At 33.1% G+C, this 16,385-nt stretch overlaps 1 protein-coding gene across 1 annotated transcript in view; it reads right to left on the bottom strand.

Annotated features, from left to right (window-relative positions):
- Nucleotides 1-16,385, bottom strand: part of Phlpp (PH domain leucine-rich repeat protein phosphatase) — a 41,949-nt gene that overhangs the window by 12,879 nt on the left and 12,685 nt on the right. Inside the window, exon 3 of the mRNA XM_072520969.1 lies at nt 1,579-1,729. Coding sequence (XP_072377070.1) covers nt 1,579-1,729 — 151 coding nt within the window. The remainder of the gene's footprint in view (nt 1-1,578; nt 1,730-16,385) is intronic.

Here is a 16,385-nt window from a genome sequence, read left to right as displayed (position 1 = left end):
CAAACATTAACTTCTTGTGGCACTTGGAAAGGCCGTGGAAAAGGCAAACAAAGAAGTGCTTGGATACGAGAACAAATTAAGGAGTAGTTCAGTGAGTAATGTAGAGATCTAGCCAGAGCAAAGTCCAAAGTAAGACTGGCAATGTTATCCAATCAAAATGAAGCTAACAAACAAAACTACAATGAAAATCAAAGGGAGTTTAAGAAAAGATGCAGAGTACGTATATGAGATCAAACGTAGATTATATTTCAAGAAAGATAAACATGCTGATGATAAAATTTAAGATTTTGGTATATACATACGACAACCATCTTACAGAACATTGAAGAATAATGAAAAAACGATACAATGAAACAAAGAATTCAAGCTGACTACATCAAACAAAAATGAAAAAAAAGTATTACTGTGTATATCTTAAGTTAAAACAATGAAAGGTAAGTTAGGGCAATCGCGAATTTGGGACAAGAGAGTCCATTCGACTGTGTATAAACAATTCCTAAAATAATCACATAAAATGTATGGTAAGCTATGTTGCCCTTGTAAACGTTGAAATATTTTATATTTCAAGTAACTGTCAAGCGTACAAATTTTCTTCTGTTTTTAACTTTCAAATAATAGAGTTGATGGTGAAATGTTCAGTGACAAGTTATTGACTAAAACTTGCAAAATTTTCAGTGTTTTACGGGAAATTTAGGTAAGTTATTAACTATAGAATCGTAGAAAAACTATATTTCTTAAAGCTTTACAAACATAAATCTTTGAGATATAATGAATACTTTAGTAGCAGAGACGCACTTACCCCGAACAATGTACTGGTAGGAGCAAGTGTATCATCATTGTAAGTGCGCACTAGCTCCGCATTCATTGAATGTAAAGCAGTTATAATGCTACGCGATTATAAGAGAAAGACCCATATGGGTTTACGGTATTCAAAGAAGTTAAAAAATGCACGTAAGCTGAAAATATCTTATCATCATCATCACTGGTAAAGCGTCTCTATTGTACCATATTCCTATATCAACGTTACGAGATCATGTAACTGGAAGAAGGGGTAAAAGAAGTTTCGGATTAATAAGACCAGAAATCGACTACCAGAAAATAAAAAAAAATCACAGATTGTATAAGTACTATGGAAAAATGGGGGTTTGTTCTATTCCGAAAGGAGGTATTATCAACCGCATAAAACGAGATCTTTACCTCTTTTTGAATATCTGCATGAATTTAATTGTTCCTTATTGAAATGTGAAAAAGAATAAAAAAGTTCATTCACATGAGTTCTTATTAGATTACTTTTTGGTTATTTTTTTTAAATTATTATTTTGTATTTCAACTAAAAAAATTATCGGTAAAATAATTTTTATTTATATATTAGCATTTATATCTTTCCGATTTTTCATGTTATTTATGGGAATGAAGATATTCAAGATGTGAAATTTTCACCCTGTACATAATGAAGTTCTATATTGCATGTTATTATTATATTTTACTATAAGGCTTATACGGATATATATTTATAAAATATTCTTGTTAAAAAACGCATTTCATCAATAATACGTTAAAAAAGAAAAACACACTTACTTGAAGAACTAACGCTCTCATGTCAGCACTTTTATCCGGTGGCAGGGCCAGTCTGTTGTTACCCACTTTCAAGGTTTTCAAAAACTTTAAATCCCATAAAGTGGCCGGCAAAACACTCAACAAATTCTGATCCAACACTAACTCTTGCAATCTGCGAAAACAAAAAACGAAAGTTAATACTCAGGCAGCTCACTTCGGCGGATGCACATGCGGGACACCACCAAGGTTGAAAATTCTTCACAATTTCCTCCGCTTAAATAATTATTTATTAATTTAAATGAAATGTTTTTCTAGATTTTGATCGAATAACGAGACTTGAGGTTTTATGGTTGTATGGGGAGTTGGAGAATCGGCAAAAGTTTGGTGTTTGTGATATGGTTCAGTGGACTAACTAGTTGTGGGCAGTGGCGTTACACACGCAATGAGTTATTAGTATTGTTCTAATAGTTCCTTCATTCTAAATCTAATAGATTTTCTTCGTTTTATCATATTCTTTTAGTAACATATAGTCATTGAACGTTGGTCAATCATTTTAATTCACATACATTTGTTTACAGCGGCTCTGAGTTGTTCTAATTTTTTTTTAATATCACTTGTACGGTGTTTGTATACTGCTATCTGATCACAAATGACCAATTATCAGTTATTTTTTGACCTAACTTAATAAACAGCAAATACTTAAATGTAATTGCTTCCCTATGGCTTACTCTTATTTTATCGATCAACTAATACACTACAACTAACATGCAATAACATCACAGTACTCTACTCTGCTTTTTACACTAAACTGTTACACATTTACGAATAATTCTAATGAGCTGCAACCGAACCACTCTCTCAAATTTCTTAGCCAAGATATTTTGCGTCGTCCTGGGTTTCTCTTCCCTTGTATCTTCCCTTGCATAATTAACCTAAGTAATATGTACTTCTCCCCCCTAATTATATGACCCAGATATTGAATATTTCTAATTTTAACAGTTTTTATGACTTCACATTATTTCTTCATTCTTTATAACACCTCTATATTAGTTACTTTTTCAGTCCACGATATTCTGTGGATTCTCCTGTAGCGCCACATCTCAAAGGAGTTTAATTTTTTGATTTCAGACTGTTTTATTGTCCACGCATCCATGCCGTATAGTAAAGTAGAAAAAACATAACAACTTAGCATTCTTGTGCGGATCTCTAGATTAAGGTTACGGTTGCAAAGTAAGTTCTTCAATTTAATGAACGTGTTTCTTGCCATTTCTATTCTAGATCTGATTTCTTTTGTTTGATCTCCATCTTCGGTTAGCCACGTTCCTAAATATTTACATGTTGTTACTCTTTCAATCGTTGTATTATTGATGATCAGGTTATCTACATTTTGTGGTTTTTTTGAGAATATCATTGATTTCGTTTTCTTGAGATTCATTTGCATACCTTTCACATGCATTGTATACATGTTGTATTATGTACTGTAGATCTTCCATGTCACTTGCAAATATGACCGTATCGTCCGCATATCTAATATTATTAATGCTATTTCCGTTTACCAAAATACCTTCCACAATATCCAATAAAGCTTCTTGAAATATCACTTCACTGTAGACGTTGAATAAGAGTGGTGAAAGTATGCACCCTTGTCGAACTCCTCTATGTATACTTACTTCCTCTGTCAGTTCTCCTTCGACTCTTATTCTTGCTTTCTGATTTTGATACAGATTCCATATAATTTGTAGATCTCTACTATCTATGTTTTTGGTCTTAAGAATACTTAAAAGCTTTTCATGTTGAACTCTGTCAAAAGCTTTTTTAAAATCTATGAAGTAAGCATATATGTCCTGATTCATATCCAGACATCGTTGTGTCAGAACATTGACTCCGAATAATGCTTCACTAGTTCCTAGACCCTTTCTAAAACCCATCTGTGAATCACTTATTTCTTGTTCTAATTTCATGTGGATTCTGTTATGTATGATTTTAAGGAAGGTTTTCAATGTGTGGCTCACTAATGCAATTGTCCGATATTCATTGCAATCTTTAGCATTTGTGATTTTTGGAATCGTTATAAAAGTTGAGAGAAGCCATTCTTTGGGTATGTGTCTTGTCTTGTATATGGAGTTAAAAAGGTCTAAGTACTAAGACATCAATATTATCTTCATCAATTCACTAACTCAAATGGTTTTATACTTATGGGTCTTCTCTTTAGTTTAGTGTTGTCAAAGAGCTGGATTGCCTCGACATTCACATGACTATACCGCCTCTGCTCGTGACTGTCTGCTGTTATCTTAATTACGTCGGTCGCAGTTTACATACCCAGGTCCTGGTGGAGGTTGTTGTTATGGATATACCAAGGAGCAATCAACAATGTTCCTCAGTCCTTTGTTTTGAAATCTCTGGATAATATGTAGATTACTAGCTTTGGTAGGTACAGCCCCAGAGTTTACACCCATATACCCATACTGGCTTAACTACTTGCTTGTAAATGGATAATTTATTATAAATGGATAATGTTGAATTTTTTTCAATCAGCCAATACAATTTGTTATATCTAATATCAATATGTTATATCTCTTTTCTTTTTGGCATGGATCTTCCAGCGCAGCCTCGTGTCTAGGGTGATGTCTAAGTATTTGGCTGATGTTGCATAAGGAACTACAGTCCCTTGTGGCACGCCAGCTTTCATCTACATTAAATCGGTTTACAGTTCTTCTTGTTTTACTCTGAAATATCTATTCGTAATGTATGATTCTAAGATTCAGAATACTGTTTAGGCACTGAACGTTCTTAGTTTATAGTTTAAACCCTCATGCCAGACTTTATCAGACGCCTGTGCTACGTCCAAGAAAATTGTAAAGCAGACTCTCTTTTCTTCTAACATTTTTTCTATTATATTCGTTATTCTGTGAACTTGATCTATAGTGAAATGTTTATTTCTGAAACCAAATTGATGAGCTAATCAAAGTAAATACGGTCAAAGGCTTTTGAAAAATTCTTATAGATTGCCTCTTATTCTCTAAAGCTGTTAATATAGAGCTTTGATAAATATCCAATAAGTAAATCTTCTCTTAGAAAAACCATGTAGCTCATTTTTTACAAGAATACTAGAGTCCCTTGATAGTTTTAGATTGAAAACACACTGCCCCATAGTTTTCAACATTTGCCCGATCCCCAGATTTGTAAATAGGTATTAGAAAAATTTGTTTTCAAAAATATGGAAAAACAAGATCAAATGACAGCTTAAATAAGAAATGCAAAAGACTTCCCAATGTAAATATAGACTTAATAAAAAAGAGAAGAGGAATACTAATTAGGATCAGGCCTTAATGGTAGTTCTGAAGGTGCTGACATAATATCAATTATCTATTTAATATATATGAAAAAAATATTAAATATTAGTTAACTTAAAGTCTCCCATTAAAATATGTACAGTACAAATGGCTGTAGATCCATAGTAAGGATAGATAAAAAACTCTCAGGATCGTTAGAAATAAACAGTGGCTTGAAACAAGGAGGTGCGCTGTCACCTCTCCTTTTTAATTTAATCCTGAAGAAAGCAGTAAGAACAGCCCCTGCAAGGAGAAGACCTACTTCTCAGAAACTCGGTTTACTATTTGAGAGTTCATTTTAGCAGGACTCTCAACTGGAAAACCGACATCCAAAACATCCTAAAGAGGTAAGAAACAGGTCTAGACTCCTGGCAGCGCTGTCCGTTAAAATTGCAATACGTCATATAAAACACTATTGAACACCTATAAAACCTATATAAGACCGATAATCGACTACAAAGCATGCGTCTACGCATCACTTAACAGCCGCCAAATGAATACCATCATGGCCACTGAAAGAAAAATTCTAAGATTCTGCATGAGGAAGCGCAGAGACTACCCGTCACCACTCACACATCAAGTAGCCAATGTAACACCAATTAAGGGCAGAATCCCATCCCTCAGCAGGAGGTATGTCCTTTGCACTATAGCAGGCTCAAACAACCGAGCCAAACAAATACTAAAGACTCCTTGCAATCGCCGAGAGCAAATACTCATCAGGGTTCCTAAAAGAAAAGTTCCATTCCTTCCAGCAAAACTTCTACATAACACTGAAAACGAACTTTCTGATGAGTATTTTGATATATTAGAATCGATCCCCATAAAATATCTCAGCTAGTAACTACAAGCCAAAAACGCTAATTAAGAGCCGTTCCTAGTATGGCTGGTAACACCTAGAAGTACCTCCCTTTGGCTTGTTTTCCTTACCAATCATTCCTCTTGTGCGCTAGATTTTTAGCACTTCATTTCTATAACTTCACATGCATTCATCCTTACGTTTGCCACACCCCCTCGCTCTACAGAAAAAAAAGGCACCCCTTGACGAGATAATAGCATAAACAAGGTTTAAACTTGGATTGATTGAGCAGCACAAATTGGCACAGAACTTTATATATATATATATATATATATATATATATATATATATATATATATATATATATATATATATATATATATATATATATATATATATAGATCGGTTTAAAACGTTCTCCTACGTCTTCCGATACCCAATTGCCACTCCTCTCAATTCATCCATAAGTCTTCTTCTATGTCTCTGTCTTTCATTTCTCTATTGATGCCTTCTCTCCAACTAAAGTGGGGTCTTCCTCTTTTTTTTTCTACCGTGAGGGGTCTACATTAAGGCTTGTTTTGGGAGACGTTCTTCGGACATTCTCTGTACATGATGGTACCGTACCATCTTGGTAGTTGTTGGGTACCAATATCGTCTACTATTGTATTTTTTACTCTCATAATTTCTCTTATTCTGTGGTTCGTTACTATTTCTAGTCTAGATTTTCCAGCTGAACGTCTCCAGAAATCCATTTCCATTGTCTCAAGTTTTCTCTTGTATCTTTCCTTTATTTGCCATACTTCACTGGCACAGAACTATTGACAGTAAATAGACCAAAAATTACTACTAGCATACGCAAATGACATTGATATTACCGGAAACGCAGTTCTCTACTTGAACTCGAATCATCGTATATATCTTTTATTGTTTTATTTACCAACTTTCGTAGTATATTGTAATTGTGCAGAAACTGAAAAAACATTCATATTTTTGTTGTATCCTACTGACTATTATAGTGACCTCCATATTATTATTTTTATTTTGTTTTACTAAACAATTTGACCAAAGATAGAGTTATCCATCTGAACTTTACTCGTAATTAATGATAACGTTAATAAAAGAAAACCTCTCACGCTCCAAAGAATAAGACAGTTAAAGAAGATATGGAATATTGCTATAAAAAAGTAATCTTTATTTTCTGTAAATAAAATTTGGCTAAATACACGAGTTTGGTATGATAAGTGTGCCACTGCCGGCACGAGCTAACCGTTTGCCTTTTTAGTTTTAATCATATGCGTGTCTCGGAAGATCAAGGGACCATGAAAGAAACAACGGAAGTGAACGAACTGCAATTTCTGTGTTTCTGAGATCAAATTGACGAGATATACTGTTTTGTATTTCGCAAATTATTAAGACTGAATGAATCATCCTTCAAGTGGTTTTTTTATTTTCTTTGTAATATTTATGAATCATATTGACCATTGAGTTATTTAATTGATAGAGATCATAGTACTTGACCTAATTATTTATAGTATATATTCTATAGCACAAAGATCTCTACAATGTATTTTTATGTTCCATTTATAATTTTTAATTTCTATCTTTTAAAAGAATCATCATTAACGCCGTTTAATTCGTTAGGGTTAATGTAGAAAAGGTAGAGCGACTCTTTATCCATTTTGTAGCTGTGTTACTCCTGTTTGTTTTTAATTTCTAGCTATAGTGGTAATTTTATTCCATTTATTCCTATGTCCGAGAAGACTCCTAACGTGAAGGATCGACACCCTAAAAAGAATTGTGACCAATTGGAGAGCACAGGCACAGAATGCAAATAGATGAAAATATCTAGACGAGGCATATGTTCAACAATGGACAAATCAGGGCTGATTAATGTTGATGATGATTCATATGTTTGTATTTTGATTTTTCATATGATATCTATATCTTCGTCTACATCTTCTTTTTGCATATCCTTTTTGTTTCCAATTGAATCTAATTCTTAATTATTTTAATTACCTCTCTTAGTGATAATCTCAATCTTCTTCTTCTAGTTCCATGACCGTTGGAGACTTCAGTATTGTATTAGACCGTTTTAAGGTAAATACTTTTGAATTATTTAAATATCTTTAACCCTTTTTTTGCATTTTAGGACTTCAGAACATCAAATTTGATACCCCTGAAATCACTTTATAATGGGGTTCATCCAGCAGTAGAAATAAACGAAATGAAAAATACTGAAATATTTTTCAAGATATTTATGTCCGAAAAAATTGTAAAACTTCTCAGTGACTGGACAAATGAAAGGGCTGGACAGTATTTGATAGAGAAAAGCACTCAAAAAATTCAATTTTATGGAAAGACCTTACTCTGGACGAAATGTGCGTATTTTTGGCAATCAATTAATCATACTCAAAAATATCGTGCTAACAAGTCAAGATCTATAAAGACCATTGAAAAGCATTATCCAAAAAATTGCTATAATCCTTCAAAAGCTGAATTAAAATGTTTACATTGTAAAAAAACATTCTGCAAATTATCGTGAATGTTATGTAGCTAAAAAAAGTACATACACTACGAAATCAGAGAGCAAACATTGAGAATGTTTCAAATGTATAATGAGAACTAAAACACAATTTGTTAGATTTGTATTCTCATCAATGTTTATTTGCATATACCTATGCATCATATACATGGACATTAAATAAAAAACAACCAAGAAATGTTGCAAATATGGGAACGAAAAGTGTTGAGAATTATATTTGAAAGAAACATGTAAAATGGCATATAGATCAGAAGAAAAAATAAAGAGATAGAAGTGATATATGGAGAGCCCAGTATACTAGGGGTGATAAAGACATGTCCAGAGGATATTAGAAGCCAGACTGCCAAAAGCAATATTAAGTACAGGAAGAGGGTAAGAGGAGAGGTCGAACCAGAACAAGATGAAGAACAGACGTGGAAATGATCTAAAAATACCTAATATTAAATACTCCAGGGATAAGAAGGCTCAATCAAGTCATGTGTCTAGTAGGCTCGATACACTGAATATATATATATATATATATATATATATATATATATATATATATATATATATATATATATATATATACATATCCTATTATAGAACTTCCGACATAGTAATGTAGGTATATGTATACACGTAGTAATTAGTAACTAATATTCCTAACAACACTTACAGACAAAAAAAAAATAAGGTAAGAAACCGATTTCTTAATAATGTAATTATGGTACTACAATGAAATCTAATAATTCTTCTTGGCCAACAGAAAGTAATAGGCTGATGCTATTTAAATGTCAATTGCAAATAATGAACTTTTACTAAGTGATGCTTCAGTTGACTTGTTTCCGGAGGTAGGGTCAACAAATTGTTGGCGAACTAGTACAACAAATGAGTTTAAGTAAATAAAGGTTGGAACAATACGCTCGTAAATTATTTTACACATTTATCTTTGAATGAAATTACTTCCTAATATAGCAATATATACATATATATATATATATATATATATATATATATATATATATAATCATCATTCTCAGCATATTCTACCAATTATGATGTAGCCTCCCTTACATATTCATTCTTCATATTTGCTCACGATTGTCTAAATCGTGATCACTATTTCACAAGATGGAACAATAGACAAAGCCATAAGAGAGAGAAATCTTCTTAAAGTGCCCTCTCCTCAATGGAGGTTGGCTACTACAATTTTAAAATCTTCTCTATCTTCAGCTGTTCTTATTAGCTGTTCAAAATTTAGTCCTGTCCATTGTCGGATGTTTCTGAGCCACGATAGTCTTTTCCTTCCTAGGCCTCTCTTTCCCTCGATTTTTCCTTTCACTATAAGTTGGGCATATTGGTACTTATTATTTCTCAGTATGTGGCCTAGGTATGATGTTTTTCTAACTTTTACTGTGTTAAAAAGTTCTCTTTCCTTGCCTATTCTATGCAGCACTTCTTCGTTTGAGGTATGCGATGTCCATGAAATTTTGAGCATTCTCCGGTAGATCCACATTTCAAAGGCCTCCAATTTATTTACGGTTGATGTTTTTAGGGTCCACGTTTCAACTGCATATAGAAGAGTCGACCAGACGTAGCATTTTGATAAACGTAGTAGAATTTCGAGTTTTATTCGAGAATCACAAAGCAGTTTTTTTATTTTTTCGAAAGATTTTCTGGCCTGTTCTATTCTCGATCTTATTTCTAGATCAGGATTTAGGCTGCTATCGATCCAACATCCCAGGTACTTAAATCTATTGACCTGTTCTAAAATGTGCCCATTTATTGTGCAAGGTTGAGGTACGTTTTGATTTTTTCGGATTGACATCACTTTGGTTTTTTTAATGTTTATTTTCATACGAGAGAGAAATACGTACAACAATACATCATGGGCGAAGCTTAAGAATAGGCAAGGTAGACATTGTCTACCCAAATAGAAAAATCCCCAGAATATTTTTAGAAATGTCTTTAAAAATAATTAATATTAGCCAAATATACTAAAATCCTGCACTATTATTACAGAAAAATTAAAACTAAACTGAACAAATTCTAAACCTAGGACAAAAAATCTTTAGCGATTGGAGCCTATATAAAGACAATACCATATTTGTCTATTAAACGCAGGGATGTCTCACGGTCCGACAGAGTCCGACATATACCGACGATGGCGAAATTTATGTCCCGAAGAGACAGTTTCTGATTTGTCTAGCACAACGGACCAACTTAAATCCTTGATATGTGTCGCGCGGGTTTTCAACAATACTTATTTGATTTATTGGAGAATGCTTTAATGCTGTGACGACTTATGGAAATCTTATTTAATTTTTTTAACTTCTCTCGGACAGGTAATTTAAGAGCGTTCAATAGATCTATGATCTATTTTCTTTTTTAAAAAGTTTAACATGGATTCAGTTAATTTCGACCCCGTCGTGTTGTTAAAAGAGAATTTGTTTTCGGCGCTTAACTTAGAAGATAAAATTAAATTGAAAAGTAGTCAAAAACGACCTAAATTAAGTTTATCACAAAAAGATGGAAAAACAACAAGACATTTCAATCATAAATGGTACGAGAAGTTTACATGGCTTTGCGGCAGCGAAACTGAAAATAAATTATATTGTTTTCCTTGTCTGTTATTTGGAGACGATTCATCTTGGACTAGAAGTGGAATAGATACTATAAAAAAATTTGTGGACAAAGCTAGCAAACACGCTACCTCAAAAAACCTATTTCGTCGCATGAAATGTTCCATTTGTTGGGAAAAGTTCGAATAGATCATGCAATTGACCATAGAAAAAAAATTGATCGTCACAACGAGCGTGTTCTTAAAAATCACAAAATTGTCAGTCGTTTAATAGATGTAGTTCGTTTTTTGGCTTATCAAGAATTAGCTTTTCGAGGACATGATGAAACTGGTACTTCAAAAAATAAAGGGTTAGTAGAAGTTACTAAATTTTAATCACATTACTATTGCGAAAATATATTTTATTATAAAAAACTCTAGAATTTTCATGAACTATAAATTTGTTTACAGTTTAGTGTAATATTAAGGTATGTGTACAAAAAAGACATATGTGAAAGATTTATGGTATTTTATGACGTGTCTAGTGATAAAACAGCAAATGGTCTTGCAGAAAAAATTATTCACGTTTTACATTCCAACGAGATAAAAAATGATAAATTAATATGCCAAACATAGCGCTAGTGTAATGTCGGGCGCCAAAGGTAACGTTCAAACTAAAATTAAAGAAACCTGCCCTCGTGCCATTTTTATTCATTGTTATGCACACCAATTAAATTTAGTTCTACTCTATGGTTAAAAAAAAATTAAGGATGTTAAACTTTTTATTTGTAACTTATCCGCTTTTCATACATTTTTTAGTAGATCTCTGTTAAGAATGGCAGAACTCCGTAAAATGGGGTTTGCTTTGCCACGTGCTGTTGAAACTAGATGGAATTTTCATTCAAGATCGGTTTTTACAATTGACAAATATTATCAAAAATTACTGGATGTCACAGAAATAATTATAGAATCAGACAAATTTGACCCAGAGAGTACCAACTTAGCAATTGGTATTAAAAATATTTTATTAAATCCTAAATTTGTGCTTATGTTACGTCTTTTTTACAAAATTTTTATTTTCACAGACCACCTCTATTTGATTTTACAGTCAAAAATTTCTGGTGATGTAGGCTTATGTATCGAAGAAATACATAAAATGACACAAAATATTAAAAATCTGAAAAATGACAATACAATTGAAATATACGTAAATGAGTGCACCAATACTTCGAACAATTCTTAATGTTAACACAATAAAAAATTTTAAAAGAAGAGGTTCTTCCAATTTAAGGTACTTGAGTTATATTCATAAGTAGATGCTAGTATACTGGATATTTCTTCTGGGCCTTTATAAATAGTGTTATTTTGAGTTAGAAAGTTGATTCATTTATGGGGTTTTGATCTAGACATTATGTTCAGTTTTTTCCATATAGTTGTTATAGGAGTTGAACTATGTATTGAGGAAGTTTATTTTTTGTTTTAAAAAATGTATCCATGTTTTTGTTGTGTTTACTTGTTTATGAAAATAAAATATTTAAAAAATATTCTGTTTTATTTTCCTCACTCCTGAAATAAGGATTACTCCTTTAAAATTGTCTACCCAAAATTTTTCATCAAGCTTCGCCACTGCAATACATACAACCAGAAGGAGAGAGGAACAACCGGTCTAAGTGGCGATTGGAAGTCGGAAAACGGCGGAGAACGTTATAAACCGACAAGTAGTAGTAGTAGATGATGCAGAAGTAGCAATGGATAAGTATGGATATAGCGAAAGAAATGTACGAGGGCAAAAATTGCTCAACTTCTTACACCAGGAAAATTTATCCATGATGAACTCTTTTTTCGATAAAAAGCCTCAGCGTAAATGGACATGGATCAGCCCAAAAGACAGTGTCAAAGATGAAATTGATTATATCATCACAAACAGAAAAGAAGTAATCAAAGACACCAAAGTCCTCAACAAATTTTCAATAGGAAGGAACCACAGATTAATCCGAGCTAAGATACTATTAAATGTCAAATTGGAAAGAACAAAGATGACCCTAAAAACAAGAAAAAAGAAATGGATTCCTGGATTCCCCCAGAAAGCAACGATCTATATAAAGATACAGTAACCAGACATATACAAGACTTGCCAGATGAAATAGAAGATGTAGATCAAGCAAATGATGGCATAACGAAGGCTCTAAAGGAAACGGAAAGGGAGTACTGCCCGACCGTTCTGACCCTTAAAGAAAAACTAAGCCAAAATACCAAAGAGCTAATAGGTAAAACAAGACAGCTGACGTAAAAATACGGCTCCAATTACACAACAAAGAAGAAATTAAATAAAGATATCCACCGATCAATCCGAAAAGACGTAAGAGAAAACAATAAAAGAGAAATAACTAAAATAATTCAAGAAAACAAAAGTTTAAAAGTTTTGAGGCGAAATACGAACAACATAGCAACAAAAATATGTACAAAATAAAAAATAAAGATGGAAACATTACTACTGTCCAAAATCACAAACCAGGGATGAGCATTAATGCCAGAAATAACTCCATAAGAAATCAAACGGCACTTTTAGAAACCTATCAGTTTTCTTTCACACATTTATAAACTGTTCACAAAAATTATCAAAAAAAGACTGGACGTTAAATTAGACTTCTATCAGCCTAGAGAATAAGCTGGATTTAGATCGGGACACAGCACTCACTAGTGATAAAGAACCTTAGAGAAGTCTGCAGAATACAACAAACCATTGGCACTGATATTTATCGACTACGAGAAAGCATTCGATACCATAAGCCATCAGAAAATGTTAAAAGTTATGTACAATAACATAACCAAATATATCTACCAAAATGCCACAGCTAGCGTAAGACTATCTGAACAAGAAACAAATCATCTGTATACAGCGAGGAGTACGGCAAGGAGACACAGTCTCTCCAAAGCTATTCACGATGTTTTTAGAACATACTTGTAAGAACGCACATTTGAACGAGCATGGTATCAATATAAATGGAGAGAAGTTCAGTCACTTGAGATATGCAGATGACATCGTCCTTATAGCCGATCGTATTGATGATGCAATAATAATGTTTGATAAATTATATCACGCTTCATTGGAGGTCGGACTCAAGATTAATATACACAAGATGCAAATAACGGCTAATCTGGTGCTAAATCGAAATATTGCTGTTGATGGAAGGAATTTTGTGCAGACTACATCGTATAAGTACTTAGGAGATGAAATTCGGTTGGGCAGAGATAACCAGACATTTGAGCTCCCACGTCGCATAGAAGCCCGGACAGCGTTTGGTAAATTAAACTGTGTATTTAAATCGGATCTACCCATATGCCTCAAAAGGAAAATCTTTGAAGAATGGGTGTTACATGTACTAACTTATGGAGCGAAAACGTTTACTCTCATGAAAAAAAAAGTAGTGAATAAGATTCGCGTGACTCAGAGGGCTATGGAGCGCCAGATGTTGGGTGTTTCTCTGAGAGACCGAATCCCAAAAGAAGAAATACGTCGTAAAACAAAAACAACAGACGTCATCAAAAAAATCGCTTCGCTTAAATGGAATTGGGCAGGACACGTCGCTAGTTTATCAGACAACCGATGGACAAAACGTATTGTCGAGTGGAGACCAAGACAAGAAGTAATACAGAGCAGAGGACGCCCACCAACTAGATGGACTGCCATCCTGAAGCTCGTTAGCAATAACTGGATGCCAGCCGCACAAGACAGAGACAGATGGAACGAGCTGAGGGAGACCTATGTCCAGCAGTGGATGCATACAAGTTGATGATGATATGGAGCAACAAAAAAATCAGGAGACTTCTCTTCGATAGCGAATTAGGTGAACCGCATATTCATGCTTGTTAGAAGCTATTGGAGGATAATAGGAAAAACATCTTATTCCAACAATATATCTAAGTTTGCCCATGAAAGAAAACTTATTTTGCAGTCTTTACGTAGAGAAACGACGTTAAAATGAAAGTAAATCATTATTCCACACCTCAATTTTTACCAGATAGATAAAATATTAACCCAGATGTTCTGGATATAATTCTTTTTACTAATGAAGCAAAATTTACCAGACGAGGAAGATTTAACATAAATAGCACAACGTTTTATGTTGACAAAGAGCATAAAAAATTCGAAGATGTTGGTTTGTATAACTTTTTTCTAGATGAAGTAAAAGTCTTCACTTTATGGCTTAAGTTTAAAATCAACATCATTATAGTTTTTAAAACATTGTTTCTATTCAAAAACGGAGTACCTAAGTACAGCTTTACACAATAGTACTAGTTTGGTCAGGGTGTTTGCCAGTATATTATGACAATTATGACATTACGGTGTGTTTTAGTTTGTTAAATTGTTATTATAAATATTATACAAAAATTTGTAAGTTTTTTTGTTATTTAAATTCACAAAACTGTTGTGTGTTAAGGCAAAACACACACAAACATTCACAAAACCGAATTACTATAGTCCTTTTCCATCATATTGATAGCACATTATGTATGCAAATCCTCAACAGGTCAAAAAACCATAGGCGTCACCCTATACTTGTTTTGAAATAAATAAAAAAAATTAATATTTTAAGATGCCGTCAACAATTCATTATCTTTTAAAAAATCTTCTGTAAAATAAGTGTCCACTAATCTCACTATACCTTTTTTGTGCGTAAAAAACGTCGGTATATATGCCACACGATTATTTATAATTATACACGGATGATTAACGAGATAATTCAATGTTTCACGAAATAAATTAATGTAAACAGTAATTTAAAGGTGATTATTGCTTTCTATACAAGTTATCGCTTATGCCAATAATATAAATTAGAAATTGTTTGCATCTTCCATTTAGTTTGTAGATGTACATTGTTCATGTCTTACCTACCTACGTTTTTGGTGTCGATATTTTGTTATTTGCATTTAAAAATGACGTCGACAGCAGGTTTTATCCCGGTTAAGTGTAGTTTTAAAGGTGCCTTCAGTCTAAGAGAGAAAAATATAATATTAAATGTACACGATGCACTCGTACATCAACGCCCTTTAAGTAATGTTCGTGAAATTGTTAACATGTGTTCAAATATGACAGGGGTTGGAGAAGCAACAATTTATAGATTCCTAAAAGAAAGAAAAGGAGGAACTGTTTCATCTCTCAAGAAGAGTGGAGGGAGTAAACCCTTGGAAATTGAAGAAATACATAAAAACATGATAAGACGCAGCGTCCACTCATTTTTTTTTTAACAAAGAATTTTCAACATTGGACAAAATCCAAACATTAATTAGAGAAAACGAAGAGTTCCCAATCATAAGCAACAAGAAATTATGAGGACTATTGAGAGAGATGGGATTTCGTTGGCAAAAGAATAGAAGAAAATCCGTTTTAATTGAAAAAGATTACATTGTATGTTGGAGACGAGATTATCTAAGAACTATTAAAAAGTACCGAGAAGAAGGGACAACAATTTTTTATTTGGACGAGACTTGGCTAAATGAAGGTCATACTGTACCATATCTATGGGTTAATACGAATGTACGAAAAGTTCCCGTCAGGCATTCATCGAAGGTGTATTTACTGGAATAAACAATATTCCCGTTGGAAAAGGACGC

This window comes from Diabrotica undecimpunctata, chromosome 1 (genome assembly GCF_040954645.1).
Source record: "Diabrotica undecimpunctata isolate CICGRU chromosome 1, icDiaUnde3, whole genome shotgun sequence".
Taxonomy (NCBI): domain Eukaryota; kingdom Metazoa; phylum Arthropoda; class Insecta; order Coleoptera; family Chrysomelidae; genus Diabrotica; species Diabrotica undecimpunctata.
This window is presented reverse-complemented; position numbering and strand designations above follow the sequence as displayed.